Source organism: Tamandua tetradactyla, chromosome 16, assembly GCF_023851605.1.
Source record: "Tamandua tetradactyla isolate mTamTet1 chromosome 16, mTamTet1.pri, whole genome shotgun sequence".
Classification (NCBI taxonomy): domain Eukaryota; kingdom Metazoa; phylum Chordata; class Mammalia; order Pilosa; family Myrmecophagidae; genus Tamandua; species Tamandua tetradactyla.
Window position 1 is genome coordinate 20424963 of NC_135342.1, and position 24068 is coordinate 20449030.

Sequence of the window (24068 nt, forward strand, 5' to 3'; positions counted from 1 at the left end):
TAGCCACAAGGAGATGAAGTTAGAGCTCTACCCCACTTTTGTGGTCAACTCAAAATGGATCAGGGACCTAAATATGAGATAAAACTGTAAAACTCTTAGAAGATAACACAGGGACAAATCTTCACAACCTGAGATTTGGCAATGGATTCTTGGATATAAAACCCAAAGCACAAGCAACAAAGGAAATGATAAATTTGGTGTCATCAAAATTAAAAATATAACTTTCACAATGCAGTAAAAGACAAATGACCCAATTAAAAATGGACAAAGGGGTGGGACTCAGTGGCTCAGCAGGCAGAGTTCTTGCCTGCCACGCAGAGACCCGGGTTCGATTCCCAGTGCCTACCCATGCTAAAAAAAAAAAGGACTTGAATAGACATCTCTCCAAAGAAGATACATAAATCACCAAACACATGAAAAGATGCTCAACATCATTAGCCATTAGGGAAATGCAAATCAAAGCCATGAGACACCACTTCAACCCACAAGTATGGTTCTTCAAAGAAATGGAAAATAACAAATGTTGAAGAGGATGCAGAGAAACTGGATTTCTAGTGCACTGTTGGTAGGAAGGTAAAAATGTGCAGCTACTGTGGAAAGCAATATTGCAGCTACTCAAAAAGTAAATATGGAATCACCACATGACTTGGCAATCCCAAAGAGTGAAAACAGTCACAAATACTTGCACATAAATATTTATAGTTGTATTAACACTAGCCAAAAGCTGGAAGTAACCTAAGTGTTCACTATCAAATGAATGGATAAATAAGATGTGGAACATAAACAAAATGAAATATTATTTGGCCATAAGAAAAAAAAGAGGTTGAGACATGCTGCAACATGGAAAAACCCTGAAAATGCTATGCTCAGTGAAATAAGACACATGAAGAAAAAAATGTATTACCACTTACAAATGACTAGAAACAGCAAATTCTCAGGAATACAAACCAGATTGGATGCTACTGGGACAGCAGGGAATGAGGGAAGGGAGGAAAGGAAAATGTTTATTTGTAAAAGTAAAAAAAAAACCAATCTCACTTTATGAATATTAATGTAGAATAAATATGAAGAAATATTTATTTTCTAAAAGCTATGTTGTACTGTTCATGTAGCATAGTTTCATGTATATCAAAGAAATTTCATCCCAGATTACTACTAAGAGTTTTCAACAAAGCAAACAAAATAATCATTTTATAAAACTCCTTTTCTGTGAAGATTCTCTGATGAAGTTCCTGCTACCCTCATCACCTTTACAATTTTTTTCACTAGCATGGGTTTTGCGATGTTTTCCAAGATACGATCTCAATCTGAAGGTCTTACCACATGTTTCACATTTGTAAGGTTTTTCTCCTGTGTGAATTCTCTGATGATACTGAAGTTCTGAAGACTGATGGAAGCCTTTACCACACACATCACATTTGAAAGGTTTCTCTCCAGTGTGAATACTATGATGAACTAGAAGATTTGAGGGATGGCTGAAGCACTTCCCACACTCCCTACACTTATATGGTTTTTCTCCCCTATGGGCCTTCTGATGCCTGTCAAGAGTTAAGCTCCACTTGAAGCCCTTCCCACACTCCTCACATCGGTATGGCTTTTCTCCAATGTGAACTCTTTGATGGGCTCTAAGTTGTGAATTCTGACCAAAGCTCTTTCCACACTCTTCACACTGAAATGGTTTTTCTCCACTGTGGATTCTCTGATGGACCAAAAGATATGAGGCATGACTGAAGACCTTCCCACACTCAGCACAATTATAGGGCTTCTCTCCTGTATGCATTCTATAATGTATTTTAAGATTTGCTCTACGATTGAAGCCTTTTCCACACTCTTCACATTTGTACCGTTTCTCACCACTATGGATCAGCTGGTGAATTTGAAGTCGTGAACTCTGATTGAAGCCTTGCCCGCACTCTTCACACTTATAAGGTTTCTCTACATTGTGGGCCTTCTGATGGATTTTAAGATATGAACTCTGACGGAAGTCTTTTCCACATACCTCACATTTATAGGGTTTCTCTCCTGTATGGATTCGCTGATGGATATGAAATTTTGAGCGAAAGTTGAAGCCCTTTCCACATTCCTCACACTTGTAAGGTTGTTCTCCTGTGTGAGTTTTGCGATGATCGTTAAGTTGTGATCTACAACGGAAGCTCTTACCACAAGCATCACACTGGAATGGCTTCTCACCAGTATGGATTCTATGATGTTTCTGAAATTGTGAAGCATAAAGAAATGCCCGCCCACATTCCTCACAATTATAACGTCTCTCTCTTGTATGGACCTTGTAATGAATATTAAATCGTGACCTATGATTGAAACCCTTTCCACACTTCTCACATTTGTACGGTTTCTCACCAGTATGGATCACCTGGTGAACTTGAAGTTGTGAATTCTGATTGAAGCCCTGCCTGCTCTCCTCACACTTAAAAGGTTTCTCTCCACTCTGGATCTTCTGGTGGATTTTTAGTTCCTTCGCACACACCTCACACTGATAGGGTTTCTCTCTAGTGTGGACTGCCAGATGATCTTGATAATGCATTTCCGCACTGAAGCTCTCCCCACATTCAATACATGCGTATGGCTTCTCTTCTGAGTGGGCTTCCTGATGGGACTGAAGGTGTGAACATTGACCAAAGCACTTTCTGCAGACTTCATATGTGAATGATTTTTCTCCACTGAGGAGACTCTGATGGTTCAGAAGACTTGGGGAATGACTGAAGCTGTTCCCACATTCTACAAAATGGACAGAGAAACATGAGCTCCAAATAAAGCCCATCCCACACTCTTTATATTTGTATGGCTTCTCTCCCATGTGGACCATGCAGTTACTATTAAGTGCTGATCTACAATGGAAATTCTTATCACATGTATTACATTTGAAAGGTTTCTCCCAAGTGTGGATTTTCTGATGTTCCCAAAAATGTGAAGTGCGAACAAGGGCCCTCCCACATTTTTCACAATTATAAGCTTTCTCTCCTGCATGGACTTTGCAATGAACACTAAGTACTGATCCATGATTGACGCCTTTCCCATATTCCTCAAAATTGTGAAGTTTCTCTATAGTACGGGCTTCCTGATGAGTTTGCAGATGTGAGCTTTGACTGTAGTCCTCACCACAGTCATCAAACAGACAGCATTTGTCTCCCCAGTGAACTCTGTGATGAATAAGAGGAGATGAAGTATAATGGAAGCTTTTGCCACACTCACTACATGTATGAAACTCCTCTCTTGAGTGCAATTGCTGATGAAGATCAAAGCTGGAGAGATCTCTGAAGGTCTTTTCACACTCAGTACACTGGTAAGACTTTTGCCCTGTGTGAATTATAGATAGCCCTGTTCCAACCTGATAGGGTGAACGATCTTGTTTGGGAAACTGAGAACTATTTATCATGAAGTCTTGACACTGGGTTAAGTAACCTGCAATTTCTTGCCATATTTGCCAGCAGGAAAGCTCTTCAACTATTTTTGGTTGTAGAACAGTCTCCATCTTGCTTTGGATCTTCTCTCCTGTAAAGAGAATTCAGAAAAGAGCAGAAGTGAAAACACTGGTTGAGAGTTTTCAAGATTTCACATTTAGGACAGAGTATACTAGGCTTTACTAAGTCTAGAGAAGGTTCATTTTGTCTTTTACACCGCGCACAACTTTTTTTTGAGTACACAGGTTTACAGAAACCAAGAGGTGGTTCAATAGCCCTCTACCCACTGAGCATTAACAAGACCCATTTAGAACCAAACCAAATCTCTTACATGAGGTACAAGTTAGAAATCAAAGACTTAAATAAAAAATTGATACATAATCTGTTGCTGTTTATATTTAATTACAAAGTCAGTACAGGCTCTTGGATAATAAATTATATAATTATGTAGAATAACAAAAGGAGAGTCAATGGGAACTTTAAGGAAAAGCAGTAACATTATTAATGCTTTGCATATTGGGGTATGTTATATATCAAAAATATCATATATCCAGAAGCGATTATATCTACACATTCAAAGCATTCTTGGAAATTCTGCATATGTACACTGACTCTTATTTTCCCATGTTATGGCAGAAAATTATAAAGTTAACAACTACTACAAACTCTTGACTTTCTCTAAAATTAAGTTTAGAAATGTATTTGCTAAAATGTTTACCCTTATTGGTATTCCAAAGTTTTAAGATTTATATAAAGATATTCTAATGTTTTGAGTAAATTTTTAAATTAAAGGTTAAATAGTACTTCTGAGGAAATTTTAATTTATGGTTTTATTTAATATATGGTCATTTTAAAATAGTAGTTGTTTTGGAGGGGAAGGAGAATGTGCCAATTCTGAACAGGCAAATCCTCCAGGTTGAAAATAAAACACTAGGTTGTTATAAAAAGAGAGGAAATGTCACATGAAATCTGTATTCTTTAACATTTGTTTAATGGTTAAATCTGAAAAAATAAAGGTGCCCAAAATTTACCATATCTATGAACCAGAGGTGCCCAAAAATATAGGCAACATTCAGCTGTAAAACCTGTTGCTCTTATCCTAAATCTTCCTCTCCTGTAGCAAAGGGAAGGGGAAAATGGGGGGCAGTGCTGCAGATGTGCACTCTGGAAGAGATGTATAGGTTATATTCATACAGCTGGGCAAATCTTTCAAGGGAAGCAGGTTGTAAGTGGTCCTTAAAAAACAAACATTTTTACCTTTTACTTATATGAGGGATCTGTCTAAAGAATAGAAATAAGAATCTTCATTTAAAAAGTATTTCTTTGAGTGACCAAGATGTTGTAATAAGACACTTTAGGGTATTGTTCCCCTGCAGAATCCTTGAAGAAACAGCAAAAACTGGAGAGCCAAATTCCTCAAAACTCCACAAAACAAGTTGAACAGTTGCAGTAATTGGATAAGTGGTGAATCAAGAAAATGCAGGTTTAAGAAAGAAAGGAGAAGTTGGCCCCTCCTACATCATTTTCCCAATACAGTTTGGAGCCAGCCTACACTCCCACTGAGTCCCTGGCCCTGTTCTGAAAGGAGCAGAGTAACCCCTATGCTCATAGCAGGATGCGTATATGTCAGTGCCAATAATCAGGTGGTGACCTTAAAGAGTGAACCAGTAAACTCATCCCTGGTGCATCCTCCCAAAACTTGCCCCGAAGGCAGAAGCAGCTCATGGACAGTTAAAGCAGAAAGAAACAACTATTAACCAAGAATTTCTTATCTGTGAGACTATCTTTCATAATGAAGGAAAATTAAGACATTCTCAGATAAACAAAAACTGAGGGACTACATAACCACTAAAATTGCCCTAAAGGCAATCTAAAGGGAGCTCTTCAGATCAAAGGGAAAGGAAGACACTATATAGTGTGTTGAAGCAGCACAAAGAAATAAACACCGCTTTAAAGGTAACCATATGGATAATTAAAAATGCCTCTAATGCTGTATTGTATTTTTCAGAATATAAATCTACCCCACTTCTTACAGGATCTAAAATGCAAATGCATATAGACTAATAATAAACCTAAGGTTTTGGACATAAAGTATCCATACAGGTAACTAAAAGTACCAGCAATACTGTATTGTATTTTTTAAATGTATATATTCTTTACTTTTTACAGGTTCTAAAATGCAAATGCATATAGAGTAATGAAAAACCTATGGTTTTGGATATACAATGCATGAAGATTTAATTTGTAGCAAGTACAACAAAGAGGTGTGGGGACAGAGGCATTTATGAACAGTGTTTATGTATGCATTTGAAGCTAAGCTGATACCAAATCAAATGTGACTGTTATAGATTTAGAATGTTAAATTTTAGCCCCATAACCACAAAGATAAAAAAATAGATACACAGCAAAGGAGAAGGGACTCAAAATGGTACATTACAAAAAGATCAAATAAATATAAAAGAAACCATTAATGAGTAACTGAGGGACAAAAGGGTATAAGATGTACAGAAACAAAATAGCAAAGTAGTGGAAGGTCCTGGATTATCAAAAGTTACTTTAAATGCAAGTGAATTAAATTCTCCAGTTAAAAGACTGGCAGAATAGATTTTTAAAAATGACCCAAATATATGCTGTTTATAAGAGACTCACCTTACATTCAAAGACTGGAAAGTGAAATGATGGAAAAAATATACTATTCATATAACTAAATGAGAGCTGGGACAGCTATTCTAATGTTAGAAAAAATAGATGTTAAGTCAAAAACTGTCACGAGGGACAAAGAAGGTCACTATATACTGATAAATAAATATATATGCAAGTAACAGTAGAGCCCCAAAATATATGAAACTAATATTCGTAGAATTTTTTTTGCATTTCAATCTACTAAATTTATTTTAACATTTGTTCCCCCTATTATTTATTTATTTTTAATCCATATGTTTTACTCATCTGTTGATAAATTAGATAAAAGGAGCACCAGAAAAAAGGTTTTCACAATTACAGAGTCATATTGCAAAAGCTGTATTATTATACAATCATCTTCAAAATACATGACTACTGGAGAACACAGCTCTACATTATCAGGCACTTCCTTCCAGGCTCTCCATTACACCTTAACTAAAAATGTGATATCTACATTATGCGTTAAAAATAACCTCCAGGATAACCTCTCAACTCTGTTTGGAATCTCTCAGCCATTGACACTATTTTTCTCATTTCGCTCTTCCCCTTTTTGGTCGAGAATATTTTCTCAATCCCTTGAGGCTGAGTCCCAGCTCATTCTAGGATTTCTGTCCCATCCTGCTAGGAAGGTCCACACCCCTGGGAGTCATGTCCCAGGTAGAAAGGAGGAGGGCAATGAGTTTGCTTGTCATGTTGGCTGAGAGAGAAAGGCCACATCTGAGCAACAAAAGAGGTTCTCTTGGGGGTGACTCTTAGGCCTAATTTTAAATGGCTTAGCCTATCTTTTGTGGGGTTAAGCTTCATATGAACAAACCCCAAGACTGGGGCCTCGGCCTATTGTTTTGGCTGTCCCTGCTGCTTGTGAGAATATCAAGAATTTTCCACTTGGGAAGTTGAATTTTCCATATTGGTAGATTTTAAGGGAGAAACGGACAGATTTGCAATAACAGTAGGAGAAACCACTGCCAATAATGGATAGAATACCTAAAGAGAAGATCAATTAAAAAATAAAAGATTTGAATGATAGGTATAAACTAACTAAACCTAACAGACATATACAGAACACTTCACCTAATAGCAGAATACATTCTTTAGTGCACGTGAGTCAGCATCCAGGAGAGACCATATGTTAGGTCTCAAGACAAGTCTCAATAAATGCAAAATTCAAAAATACTAAAATCATGCAATGTATCTTCTGCAACCACAATGGAATAAATCTAGAAATCAGTTGAAAGAGAATTGGCAAACTCACAAATATGTGGAAATTAAACAACCCATCTTAACCCATGGGACAAAGGAGAAATCACAAGAGAAATTAGGAAATATCTTGAAGGGAATAAAAAAGGAAACACAACATAAAGAAACCAATATGATGCAGCAAAAGCAGTACTGAGAGGCAAATTCATAGCTATAAATGCTTCCATTACAAAAGAAGAAAGTCCTCAAATCAGAGTCATAATTTCACAATTGGAGGATCTACAGAAAGAAGAGCAAACTAATCCCAAAGTGAACAAAAGGAAGGAAATAACAAACATTAGAGTAGATAAAAATGAAATAGAGAATGAAAAAACAATGGAATCAACAAATCCAAAAGGTGAGTCTTTGAAAAGAATAAAATCAACAAACCTTTGGCTGGACTGACAAAGAAAAAAAAGAGAGAACACAAATAAGTAAAACCAGAAATGAAAGGGGAGACATTACTACCGACTCCGGTAGGAGTCAGAGAAATAGGAGAAATAGAAAGGATATAAGCGGATACTAGTTACAACTGTATACAGTAACTGTAAGACAAATTTGCATGATTTCACTGATATGAAGTCATTAGAATAGGCAAATTCAAGTCAGAGGGTGCCTCTCCTCACCCACTGAGACTAGGTTCCTGAAGTTCTCCACCATGACATCTCGGTACAGCTTCCTCTGGGCAGAGTCTAGCAGGCCCAGCTCCTCCTTGGTGAAGACCACAGCCACATCCTTGAAGATCACTGCCTCCTAAGATAATGAACACATGCAACCTTAATCTTACAACCCACATCCATAGGGAGAAGGACAGAACTGAGAAGGTGGGAAGGGTGGGTGGAAAATTGTTTCAGATTCTGAGGGACTCACGTTAACTTAGAGACTTCTGAACTTTTCTCCTCACCTCCTGTCAATGATGTACACAGATGTTCCTCAGCCTCACCAACATTTGGCAATTTTGTACCTATATTTGGTGTCCTTGGTGAATTTCTTATAAATAACCCTCTAGAATTCTAAATTTTGTATCCTGGACTATGGATGTTTTATTTTCTGATGATTATTTTTAATTGCCCAAGAAATGTTCAGCCACTTAGTTCCAACTGTGTTTGACAGGACTTATTTCCCTCTCTTCCCAGACAATAACTTTGGATGCTATCACTTTTTTTGTCTGCCTAACTAAAGTTTTGGCAATTTGTCTTGGATAGTTATGTAATTTGTCCAATGTGCTATCAAGACACATACCATGTCCATCAATCACAGCACTCCATATCATGTTCTGAAGTCTGGGTGCCTTAACACACATCCTGAAAGTCTGCCTCTTACTAGTCATATGAGTTTGAGAAGTTCTCCTACATACCTTAGTTTCTTTACTGCATGTTGGTTCTTGTATTACAGGATTCTTTCAAGCACTAAAAACATGAGTATATATAGTACTTGGAAAAGTGTTTAGCACAGACTAAGTGCTTAACAGCATTAGCTAATAGTATCATTAATATCATCATTATCATTACTTATTTCATCCCATTTCATGGTTACTTAGGACTCCAGGGAACTTACAGATTCAGATATATATTGAATCTATAATATATTAATCTGCTGTAAATAACACACATTTAATTTTAGGTACTATTCTCATTATAACCAGTATCTATTAGCAATTATTTTCTCCCAGTCTGTGGATTGTCTTTTCTCTTTCTTTCTTTCCTTCCTTCCTTCCTTTCTTCCTTCCTTCCTTCCTTCCTTCCTTCCTTCCTTCCTCCCTCCCTCCCTTCCTCCCTCCCTCCCTCCCTCCTTCCTTCCTTCCTTCCTTCCTTTTCTTTCTTTCTTTCTTTCCTTTCTCTCTCTCTCTCTCTCTCTCTCTCTTTCTTTCTTTCTTTTTTTGGGAGCTTTTCACTTTCTTTCTTTCTTTTTTTTTTTTTTTGGGGGGGGGGTGCATGGTCCGGGAATCAAACCTGGGTCTCCCATATGAAAGGTGGGCATTCTAACCACTAAACTATCCGTTTTTTCACTTTTTTGATACTGTCCTTTGATGTGCAAAAGTTTTTAGTTTTGATGAAGTCTAATTTATTTTTCCTTTTGTTCCTTGAGCTTTTGGGGTAAAACCTAAGAAACCACTGCCAAATCCAAGGTCATGAAGATGTTCTCCTTGGTTTACTTCTAAAACTTTTATGGTTTTAACTCATACACTTAGATCACTGACCCATTCTGATCTTTGTATATGGTATGAGTCATTGGATGCTTTAAACGAAAACTATATATTACTTTGATAAACCTAAATAATAATAAATGAAGAAATAAAGTAGATTGTAAATAAAGCATATGACTCAGTCATGGAGAAGACAGACTCTAGCCCTTTCTGTATGAAATATTCAACAATATTTCTATGAAGCAACAACTCAAGACTTTCACCTTGTGCCATAAAATAGCCAATGAGGAGGTCTCAAATACAGCTTTTCAATATTGAGTTTCTAGTACATTGAGGAGAAAAATTGGCAGAATTTTTTCAGAAATTATTTCTGGGAAAAATGGTTTTATATAGAAAAACTGTTATCTGTACTATTACCTAAAGCAATACAACTCCAAACCACCTAAATGTCTATGAGTGGGTAGTAGTTAAAAATAATAAAAAAGGTAAGCAATCCAATGAGAATATGATAAAACCACAAAAAATGAGCATTATATAATACTAAGTAAAAAGAATTAAAACTAGAAGACTATCATGAATATAAATATAGTTATGAATGTACATGAGGAAAAGTATTAGAAAATAAAAACAGCTAACTTGCAAAGAGGAAATTAGTAAAGTGGGAAAACTGCTCATTTCTATTATTTGTTCTACTATTATTTTTTTAATAAAAAAATGATAAAGCAAAACAAAACTGAAAAAGAAAAAAAGCAAAGTTAAACTAAAAAAGGGCAAAACAAGCAACAGGTACACAACGGGTCCTCAAAGCCTGTTTTTCTCTTTGAGTGTTCCCAGGAAAGAGATGGAATTTTAACAGCAAGAATGGCAAGTCCTACTTACCCTGAACATGGTCATTTTCCCTTTCTACTCCTGGGGATATACAGAGCCCTGAGATAAGCAGAATCTTGGGAAAGAAGAGCTGGGCCTGGAAGAGTACCTGGGGAAGCAGAAAAAGGACATGAAAGGCTGGCCAGGGACATCTCTCTCCTACTTGAACAATCACTATGAATCAGCCAAGGGGCCCTTCATTGGGTGGTTGCAGCTGCACGCAGCTTGCTGAGCAAAGTATGCCATGGATCCTTGCTATGTGCCCAAGCACAAATACTGGCACCATCACCAGTGTTGCCTTGAGGCCCAAGGAAGCAATTCTGATTCTGAGTATGAAGGATACCGAGACAATTTAATGTGCTGAATAAGAGTTAGCTCTGGGGCCACTATGCTTAGGTTCAAAGCTTCTCACTAGTTGTGTCACCTTGGGTAAATTGATAACGTATCTTTGCCTCAATTCTGTCATCAGTGAAACCAGGAGAATAGTCCCTACTCACAGGATTGCTGTGAGATGATATCGTACAACACTGCAAAGGTTTCTCATTTCTTTTTAGGTACAGAAAAGCACCAATAGTCGTTAAAAATGTGACTTCAACGAAAGAAACGTTCTAAGAGTATCCAACTTCTGACCACCCTGTCATGTGAAGGTCACTCATAATTTGCTGAAAATCTGTAACTTCGATTGTCTTGTTTAATTAATTTGTTGCCTTGGCAATTGCCATGGACAACTATTTTCTAAAATATATTAAACAAGTTAATTTTCTTTATTAAGCAGTAGAGGCCTAAAAACACCTTTTTACTCACATGCATGGATATGAAAAATTTTACCTTTTAGTTTCCATTAAGAAACACAAGATTCTGTTAGGAAAACAGTTTGATGCAGCTACTCTGATAATCAATTTGGTATTTCCCATAAAGTTAAACATGAAATTACCATTCAACCCAGCAATTCTACTCCGAGGTAAAGACTTTAGTAAAGACTTTGTGTCCACACAAAGACTTGGACAGGAATGGCCATGGCCATGTTATTCCTAAAAGCTCCAACCTGGAAACTACCTAAATATTCACCTATTGATGAATGACACACAAAATGTGGTATATCCATACAATGAAATATTGTACAGCAATAAAAAGGACAAAATACAGAAATGCTGCAACATGGATGAACCTTGAGAACATGCGAAGTGAAAGAAACCAAAACGAATAACAAAAGGCCAGCTCCAAATGATTCCATTTATATGGCATGCCCAGAATAGATTAATCTATAAAGGCAGAAAGTAGTAGTTGCTTGGGGCTGGGTGTAGGAAGCAGGATTAACTGTAAATGGGCATGATGAGTCTTATCGGGAGGATTAAAAATTTTTAAAACTGATTTATGTTGATAGCTGTTCCACAAGGTACTAAAAGGCACCTGAATTTTATACCTGAAATGGTTGAATTCTATGAAATATAAATGACGGAGAGGGAGAAGCTCCTAATCACAGTCAAATGATAACTAATAAATGTGGAAGGCAAGATGGAATTAGGAAATATCACTTTCAACTAGTGGTGAATGACGAGCTGTAAAAAGGAGTGAAATTCTGATAATGTGACATGATGAACACTGACGCCATCATGTTGAGTGAAATAAGCTAGACAGAAGTCAAATATTGTATGATCTCATGGGTATGAAATAATTAGAATAAAAACTTTCATAGAATCAGAAACCAGAATATGGTTTCCAGGGGTCAGGGTGAAAGTAGTGAAGGGGGAGTTAATATTTAATGGGTATGGTTACTGGTTGGGGTGAGAGAAAAGTTTTGGTTATGGATTGTAGTGATGGTAGTGAATATAACTACCATTGAATTACATACTTGAATCTGCTTAAAAGGGAAATTTTTTTTGTATATATGCTACCAGAATAAAAATTTTTTAAAAAGCCACAAAATAGGACTGTACAACACAAACAGTGAACCCTAATGTAAACTATGGTCCATAGTTGATAACACAACTATAATTATAGTCTTTCATCAATAGTAACAAAGGTACCACACTAATGCAAAGTGTTAACAGGGAAAACTGTGTGTGAGGGTGGCTATATTGGAACTCTGTATTTTCTACATGATTTTTCTGTAAACTTACAACTTTTCTGATATAAATTTTATACAGTTAAAGAAACAAAACACTACATTTACAGAAACTACTATAAGAGAAAAACCAAAAACGACATCAATTAATTTTTTTAATTGCTTATAAATAAACAAGTATACAAATATGCAAATATATACAAGGAATTGCTAAACAGAATTTAAATATGTGACAGCTGTTACCCTACATTCTGGAGTCATGGGTAATTAATTTTTTTCTACGCACATTTTTGCATTTTCTGAATTTCCATAATGATTAGGGTTTTATAAGAAGGCTGAATTATTATCATTACCCATGCCTGAGTACATGACCCATACATTCTCCGATTTATGTGAACATCTTTGTAGAAGAATACCAAGTCCTACTCACGTGGAGCTCTGCTGCCAGTACCCAAGGAATCACTTCTTCCACCGAGTGCTTTTTGAATAGTCAGAGCTGGAGAAGGAAAGGAGGCTGTTAAAAATACCACAATTATGCCGCAGTCCCCGACAAACTAGTGACACCCCCGGTACCAATGGGAAGTAAACTTCTCCTTCATAGAAAAAAAAAAAAGAGAGAGAGCGAGAGAGATCAGAACGAGTCCAGGGCCATCCAACTTTCTGCAGAGATCAGAAAAAAGGGCCAGAAGCCCTACAGCTGAAACTCTGACCGGGTTCACAGCATTCAGGGAAATGAAAGCTTTTCAGGAAATAAAAATTTCACTTAGTAACAAGAGATAACCATTCACACGAACCATGAAAAAGACCTGCATTTGTATTACCTCGTTTAATTTCCAAAATAACTCTATAAGGAAGATACGACTACCATTCCCATTTCTAAGATAAGACACATAAACACTGTAAAGAAGGGGCAGAGCATGAAAAGTGAGGCGAAGCAGTGAGGGGTACAGAGCCTCAAACCCAGAGAAGGACGTCTGGAGACCGCCTCCAACTCAGGAAAACGCAAACCACCCCAAATCCGAGGAGGGTCCGCCGAGGGGAATGCAAATCACCGAACCAGGCCTTCAAATCTCTGCTCTCCGCCGCTGCATCTTTTCTTCCAAATCTCTGGCAGAATCGTCGCGGGATCCAAGCGCAGGTCCAGGAAGTTAGGAAGGGTCGCGAGACGTGGAAATCACACCGTCACGCAGGAGGGGACGGTCGCAACCCCGCCCGCCGGAGCGGAAGCTCTCGCGAACCCACGAAGTCCTTGGACTACACTTCCCATGATGCAGTAGGATAAGTGAGACCAGAGAAGTGAGACCAGATTTTAATCCCTGTGGCTAGAAGTGCCCGTGATTTCACGGAGCCCTTGGAATACACTTCCCACAATGCCTACGAGGAACAAACTCCGTGGTCGCGCTTTTCCGGACAGTAATGTAGATTACTACACTCACGTACTGCGTTGTATTTCCTTGAATCCTCGACCGGAAAATATTATGTGGACTCGTCTTTCTGAAGCCTGAATACCTCCAATTATGACAGAAGTATGGTTAAAAGAGTAGCATTGAACCAGAAATAAAATCTTCAATATTTACTGGAAATGACTCATTATAGATGACAAAGAAGAAACTTGTGGTTGGTATGATCTGAAAGTTTGAGAATTAAAACTGGGAATTTCAAAAGTGGAGGAGATAGAATGGTTGTGGGTGGAAAAAGGAATGAAGAGCAAAGAAAGTAGCAACCCTTACTCTGGACGCAAGTAGTGCTAGTGGACTGATAGGAAAAACAACTCGTCACTTGGGAGAACTGAAGAGGACGAGGACTAAAGAGGAAGAAGAAGTGGCCTCAGGAAAAAGCTATCATCCCACATTTAAACTTTTTCCCATTTTAGAGGTAAAATTATAACATTTCAGAGAAGTTAAATTACTCCATCATCTCAGAGCAAGTATACGTGATGAAGATCTTAACTCAAGTCTATATTTCTCATGTGAATTTGCACCTTTAAAAAGTTTATCCTTAAGTTTGTCTTCATTATTTCTACTGTAAATGGGGTTTCCTCTATCATCCTCTTCCCACTGACCACTGCTTAAGAATAGGAAGTCTATATTTATGCGTTGTTTTTATATCCTACCTAACAACTATTTTACTTTATTTTTTATTAGTTTGATTGTCGGTTCTGTGCAATTTTCCAGGTACTCAGTAATGTCATCTGAAATTAGAGATGAGTTTATTTCTTTTCCAATTCTTATGTCTTTAACTGATTTTGTTTATCAAGTTGCACTGACTAATACCATAATACAATATAGACATTAAGTAACTAATTTTGGGTGGTTGGCAGAATTGTTGTGTCCAAATTTTAGAATTTTGGGGTATTTCAATTTTCTAAATTTCCTCCTTCTTGCTTCTTTTTCTCTTTATCATCCCGTCTGTGAAAGGACATCTTTCTTAATTTATACTGTTCTGCAAAAGTGCTATTTTCTGACAATCCCACCTTGAGTCCCAGACACAAGACCAGTTCTTTGCCTTTAGTTGTACTCTGATTTATCAGTACTTATTATTTTATAATTAGGGTTGTTTTTCTCATTTTGAGAGTGATCCTATATCAAATGTAGCCCTTCTCTGTCTCTCTTCTCTTCCATATAGTTCTTCTGGACTCTGGTCACTATCTGTAAAAGTTTGAAGTCAGAGTTCAGGAGATAGCTCTGCTGAACCTGATACTCAATTTCCTACTCACATGTATTTTGAAGTTAGTTGTGTTCTGTAACTTCTAGTTATAGTGGAGGCTTGGGGTTTGTGTAGTTTATTTGTTCTATGTTTTGATTTATATAGTTTTTGCAGGATGAATGGAGAGATTCTAATTTAGGCAGTCTCCTTTGCCTTTAGCTACATGGAAGTCTAATATATTTTTAAAATTAAAAAAGTGAAAGTATGTTTACTTTAAAAACTATTTTAAAATTCATTTAGTAGGTTCAAGTGTGATTGGAATTGCAAATAATAACCACAGGGAATATTTAAATATTTGTGTTTAGAAATAATATATGGGACCAGGCAAGAATCAGCATCCAGGAACTTTTCTCCTCCCTCAGAATGAATGGAAACAAGAAATCTGATGTTTATGCCCAAGAAAAGTAGAATTTCATCCAACACTTCTCCCAGATTCTCAAGGTGCTGATCAAGGATGAGATGAGGCACCCAGAAACAGTAGATGCTATTGTCCAGCTCCAGGAGATCCTAGAATACGATGTCACTGGAGGCAAGTGCAATCGGGGTTTAATGGTGCTGACAGTTTTCCAAGAGCTGGAGGAGCCAAAGAAGCAGGATGCTGATAGTTTCCAGCAGGCCTCAACTGTGGGCTTGTGTGTGGAACTGCTCCAAGTTTTTTCCTGGTGTCAGATAACATCATAGATTTATCCATCACCCAACAGGGACAGCCCTGCTGGTATCAGAAGCCAGGCATAGGTTTGGATGCCATTAACGATGCCATATTGTTGTAAGCATGTATCTGCCATCTGTTGAAACTCTATTGCTGGGAACACCCTTATTATCTGAACCTGATCGAGCTGTTTCTGCAGGTTTCCTATCATACTGAGTTCAAGCAGACTCTTGATCTCATCACAGCTCCCCAGGGCTGTGGATCTTGGTGGGTTCACTGAAAAGAGGTATAAATCCATTGTCAAGTACAAGACAGCTTTCTACTTCTTCTACCTTCCTGTAGCTGCTGTCATGTATATGGTGGGCACTGACGAGGAGAAGGAGCATGCCCATGCCAATAAGATCCTGTTGAAGATGGGAGAATTCTTTAAGTTTCGGGATGATTACCTTGATCTTTTTTGGGACCCCAGTGTGACTGGCAAGGTTGGCACTGACATCCAAGACAGTAAGTGCAGCTGGCTGGTGGCTCAGTATCTGCAACAGACCATTCCAAACAGTGACAGATCCTGCAGGAGAGTTATGGGCAGAAGGAGGCTGAGAAAGTGGCCTGGGTAAAGGCACTGTATGAGGAGCTGGAGCTACCAACTCTCTATGCAGTACAAAGAAAACAGTTACAGCTGTCTTCTGGCTCTCATCAAGCAGCACTCTGAGCCCTTGACCCCCAGCTATCTTCTTGGGGTTGGCACACAAGAACTACAAGCAGAAAAAAGTGGCCCAGAGACTGCAAGGGTGGGGAGGGGAGGTTGTTAATAAATTGGACTAACCTAAAAAAATAGGAAGTAATATATGGAAATAAAATATAGAACCTCTGTATGATTAAGGACAGAGAATTTCAAAATATAATATCTCTAGGGGGTGCAAGGGTAGTTCAGTGGTAGAATTCTTGCCTGCCGTGAAGGAGACCAGTTCCTGGTTCATGCACTTCCCAAAAAACAAATAAAAACAAAACAAAAAAAGTTCAATAAATGATACTGCAATAACAGGATACTCACATGGAAAAACAGTGAAATGTGACCCTGCCATACATAATAGCTTTCTAGAAGGTTATAGACAGAAGAGTGTAACATAACATATACTTTCTCCTATTTCAAAAACTTGAATCTTCTGAATAAAATATTACATATAAGAATGTTAACACATAGCGATGTTCAAAAGCAAAGAAAGTGTTATCGTTAGAAGCCCAAAATGTATAGGGAACTCAAACATATAGGACTAAGGTTCAAATGCCTGAGTGGGGTTTAGAGCTTAAGTCAGAGGCCATATTTACTTTAAAAAGTGAGTCGTGGACTATCCAGCACTTCAAACTTAATATAAGCACCCTCTTTCCTTGGCCCAAACCAGAAGCATGTGGCTACAGTTGCTATTGCCACTCAAACAATGAAAGAAGCCGTCTTGAAAACCTTGATCTCTCAGGTACAGGATGAGATGATCACAGTGAAAATAGAGTATGACACCTGATTGAAACAGGCCCAGTTCTGTTCCTCCTGTGGTCTTTAGTTATGTGTGCAAATAAATCTTCTTTCTGGTTTAAACTGGTTGAGTTGGGGTTTCTGTTATTCACAACTCAAAGAAAATTTATAATTGAAAATATTCTAACTGATAAAATCCCTTCATTATTGGTGACTTCCTATGGTATCTGGTGATGACAAAGAACAGCATAGGCTCTGGATTTCTGAGAGCATCAAAGTAGAAATGCCATATACTTTAAAGATATATATACTTTTACTGAAAAATATCCAGACACATACAGTCCAACCATATTATACAATCAGTGACACAATATCACATAGTTGTGTACTCCTCACCATGATAATTTTTAGAACATTTGAATCACTCCAGAAAAAGAAATAAAAAAAGAGAACTCATACATCCCATAGCCCCTACCCCTACCCCTCCCTCTCACTGACTCACATTGAGTCAATCTACACAGTTTTTACCCTTTATCTCCCCATATTATTTATTTATTTTTATTCTTATTTTTTTTAACCATCTGTTCATACCCTGGATAAGAGGAGCATCAGACACAAAGTTTTCACAATCACACAGTCAAATTGTAAAAACTATATCATTACACAGTCTTCTTCAAGAATCAAGACTACTGGAACATAGTTCACCAGTTTCAGGTACATCCCTCCAGGCACTCCAATACACCATAAATTAAAAAGGGATAGCTGTATAGATTATACAATGCATAAGAATAATCTCCAGGATAACCTCTCAACTCTGAAGTCTTTCAGCCACTGAGTCTTTTCCTTGTCTTTTCTCTCTCTTCCCCATTTTGGTCAAGAAGGCTTTCTCACTCCAATGATGCCAGATCCCAGATCATCAGTTGTCAGGTCCCACATTGCCCTGGGAGTCATGTCCTATGTACGGGGGGAGGGCAGTGAATTCACCTGCCAAGTTGGCGTAGAGAGAGAAACCACATCTGAGCAACAAAAAGGGGTCTCTGGGGGTGACTCTTGGGCATAATTATCAGTAGCCTTAGCTCCTCCTTTGCAGGAATAAGCTTCATAGGGGGAAGCCCCAAGATTGAGGGATGGTTATCCATTGAACTGGTTGTCCCCACTGCTTGAGAAAATATCAGGAATTCACCAGGTACAGAAGTTGAATATTTCTTCCTTTCTCCACAGTCCCCCAAGGGGACCTCGCAAATACTTTTTTATTCTCTGCCCGATTTGCTGTGGGAAATATCGGGACATCATACTAATCTGTACAAACCAACAAGATCTAATGCTGTATTCAAGATTCCATGTAATTAATATGCCATGGACTTTAGATAACTAATATAAGATGTGATGGTTAAGTTCATGTGTCAACTTGGCCAAGTTATGGTGTCCAGTTTGGTCAAGTAAGCACTGACCTGTGAGAATATGTCATGGACTTAAATCGTAAGTTGATTACATTTGTGGTTGATTACATCCACAATCAATGAGGAGATTGCCTTCAACAATGAGAGAGGTCTCATCCAATCAGTTGAAGGCTTTAAGAGAAGAAATGATAATTTCAGCAATCAGAAAAGAGAATTTCCATTCCTACTTCAGCCAGCCAGCTTCTCCTGGGGAATTTATTGAAAACTTTCACTAGAGTTCCTAGCTTGTGGTCTGCCCTATGGAATGGAATTGCCCATCCCCGCAGGAGACAGCACAATTCTTATAAAAATTTCATTATACATACACACACACACACACACACACACACACACATATATGTATACATAAACATATACATATACATATATTCTGTCGGTTTTGTTTCCCTAGAGAACCCTGACTAAAGCAGAAGGTGTGAAGATTAGCTCAGAAAAACAGCTGTGGAGATCTGCCTTGATTAGGTACAGTAGCTCTGTGCAGTCTTTCAATCAAGGAAACTTGAGAAAGACTGAAGTGTTTGAGGAGTAAGGAATGACGTACAACCTAATCTTTGCCATTATACTTGTTCCACATCCTGAGGGGTACAGCTGGTACCATGCTATGAGATGTTCCCTGACTGTGAACACTTTCCTAAGGATGCTTTATGGACTTTTCCCTCCAAAACTCACCTGTTGTCCCTATCGGACTTCTGAATTCGTCCTCTGCCTACTATTCTGAAATCATTATTTTCTTTTGCAGAACCCTACTTTTTCATTAGCCATATCCTTTGTGTCTTAGTCTCAGAATATACCCACACAATTTCACATAAAACCTAGCACCTGAGAGTCTGGGTCCAGTTGCCTTCCCTTCTTCCAGTGGAAAAATATAGTGGCCTCCCCTTCATCCAGGGAAAACCATATGCATTTATTTGCAATATATGAATTTGTCTAGTAATTCCTAGGCTGCAGGGGCTTCATGGCCTAAGAAAGCTTCACATGCATTCACCAAGAAGATCATTTTGACACTCTCACCATTATTTTTGTATCATAATATGAGCCCTTAATGTAAGGTATTGGATTAATGTATACTCAATGATTTAATTTTATTTTATGTAGCTTTAGGAAAATTCATAATGTACTTAAAAACTGAAAAAAAATTCTCAGAACAGAGAAAATTCACTATTAGCACATTATTGAATAATCTTTCAGAAATACTTAAATACATTGTTCACATATATGTGTACATAGATTTATATTAACACATGCTATGAAGGCTACAACTTACATATTCTCTAATTGATATTCATGTTCTTTTCCTGATATTACATATGTATGCCAATATTTTTAAAATTTTATTGTAAACCTTAATAAACATACAAACATTCTTGACATACAAACATTCTACACATGGTGTACAATCAATGGCTCACAATATTATCACATAGTTGTGCATTCATCACATGATCATTTTTTTGAACATTTGCATCTCTCCACCAAAAGAAATAAAAAAGGGAAAAAGAAAAACTCACACACACCATACCCCTTACCCCATCCTCTCATTGACCACTAGTATTTCAATCTACTCAATTTATCTTAACCTTTGTTGCCCTTATTATTTATTTTATCCATAATTTTAACTCATCTGTCCATACTATCAATAAAAGGAGCATCAGAAACAACATTTTCACAATTACACAGTCACATTATAGAAGCTATACTATTATATAATTATCTTCAAGAAACATGGCTACTGGAAAACAGCTCTATAGTTTCAGGTACTTCCCTCTAGCCACTCTATTACACCATAAACTAAAAAGGGGATATCTACATAATGTATAGGAATAACTTCAAGGAAAACCTGTTGGCTCTGTTTGAAATCTCTCAGCCACTAACACTATCTCATTTCTCTCTTCCCCCTTTTGGTCGAGAAGATCTTCTCAATCCCTTGATGCCAAGTCCCAGCTCATTCCAGAATTTCTGTTCCATGTTGCCAGGGAGGTTTACACCCTTGCAAGTCATGTCCCACATAGAGGGGGAGGGCAGTGCATTCACTTGCCATGTCAGCTTAGAGAGAAATAGGCCACATCTGAGCAAAAAAAAAAAAGAGGTTCTCCAGGGGTGACTCTTAGGCCTACTTTTAAGTAGGCATAGCCTATTCTTTGCAGGGATAAGTTTCATAGGGGTTAACCCCAAGATCAAGGGCTCAGCCTATTGATTTGGTTGTCCCCACTGCCTGCAAGAATATCAGGAATTCTCTACATGGGGAAGTTGAATTTTCCCCCCTTTCTCCCCATTCCCCCAAAGGGATTTTACAAATACTTTTTTATTCACTGTTCAAGTCACTCTGGGATTTGCCAGGGCATAACAATAACCTGGACAAACCTACAAAATCTTATGCCCTTTTCAAGGTTCCATGTATTGATGGTGTTCAATTAAACTAACCATACAAGTTAAATTAGGAAATGCACTAGTTAAAATATAAAGTTTTCACCAAATAAATATTTCTTGCTTTAGACTCACACATAAGTTGAAATTTTAAAATATGCATGACCATCCATTTCCAATACCCTGCAATGCTGACATTCCTTTGTTCTTCCTCATGCAAAAACATTTTTAAATTTGTACATTTGATCACCATCTGTGCTGGCTTGAAAGGATGTATGAACCCTAGAAAAGCCATGTTTTAATCTTAATCCCATTTTGTAAAGGCAGTTGTTTCTTCTAATCACTATTCAGTAATGTATGTTTGAAACTATACTTAGATCATCTCCCTGGAGATGTAATTCAATCAAGAGTGTTGGTGGGTGGGTCTTGATTAGTTTACTGGAATCCTATAAAAGAGGAAACATTTTGGAAAGAAAATGAGGAAGATTCCGAGAGAGCAGAACGACATAGCCATGAGAAGCAGAGAGCCCATGAGCCAGCGACCTTTGGATATGAAGAAGGAAAATGCCTTCCGGGTAGCTTCACAAAAGGAAAACAGGAGAGAAAGCTACAAGATGATGCCATATTCACCACATGCTTTTCCAGATGAGAGAGAAACCCTCACTCTGTTCACCATGCACCTTCTCACTTGAGAAAGAGACCCTGAACTTAAGTGGCTTTCTTGAACCAAGATATCTTTCCATGGATGCATTTGATTGCACATTTCTATAGACTTGTTTTAATTGGGACATTATCTTGGCCTTAGAACTGTAAACTAGCAACTTATTAAATTCCCTGTTTTAAAAGCCATTCCATTTCTGGTTATTGCATTCCAGCAGCCAGCAAACTAGAACAGATTTTGGTACTGGAGGAGTGCAAATACCAAACATTTTGGAATGGCCTTTTAAATGGATAAGGGGAAAAATCTGGATGAGTTGTGAGGTGCTTGATAGAGAAGGTCTAGAATGTTTGGAAGAGAATCTTTGTAGAAGTGTGGACTTTGAAGATATCTCTGACCAGGCTCTAGACAGAAATGAGACATGTTTCATTACAGACTGGAAGGAAGGTGATCCTTGTTTTAAAATAGCAGATAATCTGGCAAAGTTGACTAGTGGCTTTGTCTGGAAGGCAGATTTTAAAAACCATGAACTTGGATATTTAGCAGAAGAGATTTCCAAATTAAATATGGAAAGCATAGCCTGTTTCCTCTTTACAGCTTATAGTGAAATGTGACCGGAAAGAGATAAACTGAGACCTAAACTCTTGAGTACAAAGAAACCATAGTTGATGTTCTGGAGAATTCTGGGCTTCCTGGAAGGGATACTCCAGAAAACAGTGCCCCACATGAGGACTTGACCAAATGTGGAAACAGTCAGCCATTTCAGTAAAAGCCAGGATTGGAGGATTTATGGAAACTCCTTAGGTTTGATGGGCATGATCCAAGGCTACTGCATAGAAAGCCAATGAGAGAGATGCAGGATCTGTATAAAGAGAAGCACTGCCTGTTGGGACTGAGAGAGACAGAGAAGGGACATGTTGGAGAAAAAAATAACCTCAGAGGCAAAACCATGGAAGCTGGAGTCTGAAGTCAGGAAGTCTTGGCCAGGAGAGCAGACCCACCCAAGCATGTGGAGAGGGTGAGTTTTCCCCAAAGGCAGAGGATGGGCCTTCCACCTCATTGCAGTGGAAGAGTCATGCCACCTCAGGCCTTGGAGAGGGTGGAGCACGGTCTTTGGGGTTTGGGCAGAGCTGGCTGCCACCACATGGAGGGGCTGTGCATGTGGCCTGGAGATGGCAGAGAGCTCGGGTGCAGCCCCAATCCTTGGAGAGGGTGGAGCCAAGAAAAAGGTGGTCTCCCCAATGTCCTTCACGCTTGCGTTTGGAGAGAGGCGGACCTCTGCCACTTTCTAAAGCCCCAAAGATAAATGACCCTCAGACTTAGAAATCTAAAGGACTTTGCCCTGTGGGTTTTTAAAACTGTATGGGTCCAGTGACTCCTGTGTTCCTTCCTCCCTATGGAAATGGATATATGTATCCTATGACTGTTCCTCCTTTATATACTGGCAGCAAATAACATGTTTCACAGGTCTGGAGCCAGAGGAGAACTTTGCCTTAGAACAGACCATGCCTGTAACTAAATTTGATAGTAGTTTGTATGGTTTCTAATTTTGTATTTCATTTGTATTGCTACTGAAATGGTTTAAGAATTTCTGATATTGTTATGAAATTAGTGTATTTTGTACATGGGGAATTCATATCCTTTTTAGGGTCCAGAGGGTGGAATATGCTGGTTTTAAAGGATGTATGTACCCTAGAAAAGCCATGTTTTAATCTTAATCCCATTTTGTAAAGGCAACCATTTCTTCTAATCCCTATTCAGTACTGTATGTTTGAAACTATAATTGGGTCATCTCCATGGAGATGTAATTCAATCAAGAGTGGTTGTCAAACTGGATTAGGTGGAGGCATGTCTCCACCTGTTTGGGTGGGTCTTGATAAGTTTACTAGAATCCTATGAAAGGAAACATTTTGGAAAATGAGAGAGATTCTGAGAGCAGAATGACATAGCCATGAGAAGCAGAGATCCCACAAGCCAGCAACCTTTGGAAATGAAGAAGGAAAATGCCTCCCACAAAGCTTCATGAAAGGAAGCCAGGAGGGAAAGCTAGCAGACGATGAGAGAAACCCTCACCCTGTTCGCCTTGTGCGTTCTCACTTGAGAGAGAGACCCTGAACTTCAGCGGCTTTTTTGAACTGAGGTATCTTTCTATGGCTGCCTTTGATTGCACATTTCTATAGACTTGTTTTAATTGGGACATTATCTTGGCCTTAGAACTGTAAACTAGCAACTTATTAAATTTCCCTTTTTAAAAACCATTCCATTTCTGGTATATTGCATTCCAATAGCCAGCAAACTAGAACACCATCATTGTACACTCTAGGCATTTCTAAATTATACCATCTCAG

General features: G+C 38.2%; 1 protein-coding gene and 1 pseudogene across 5 annotated transcripts; one reads left to right on the forward strand and one right to left on the reverse strand.

The window, feature by feature from the left end:
• Window positions 1-777: 777 nt before the first annotated feature.
• Window positions 778-13642, reverse strand: LOC143659050 (uncharacterized). Of its 5 annotated transcripts, XM_077131574.1 has the most exons (6): window positions 13468-13642; window positions 12846-12911; window positions 10363-10459; window positions 8695-8746; window positions 7964-8090; window positions 778-3510 (listed from the first exon to the last, which is right to left on the reverse strand). In XM_077131574.1, exons 5-6 carry the CDS (start codon window positions 7995-7997, stop codon window positions 1187-1189), a joined length of 2358 nt encoding a protein of 785 aa, XP_076987689.1. In that variant the 5' UTR covers window positions 7998-8090; window positions 8695-8746; window positions 10363-10459; window positions 12846-12911; window positions 13468-13642; the 3' UTR covers window positions 778-1186. The 5 variants fall into 5 exon arrangements, with proteins under 5 accessions (XP_076987689.1, XP_076987687.1, XP_076987685.1 ...); XM_077131572.1 differs by lacking the exon at window positions 8695-8746 and having other exon boundaries at window positions 13473-13642; XM_077131570.1 differs by lacking the exon at window positions 8695-8746.
• Window positions 13643-15472: 1830 nt separating this feature from the next.
• Window positions 15473-16592, forward strand: LOC143658342 (farnesyl pyrophosphate synthase pseudogene; annotated as a pseudogene).
• Window positions 16593-24068: the final 7476 nt, after the last annotated feature.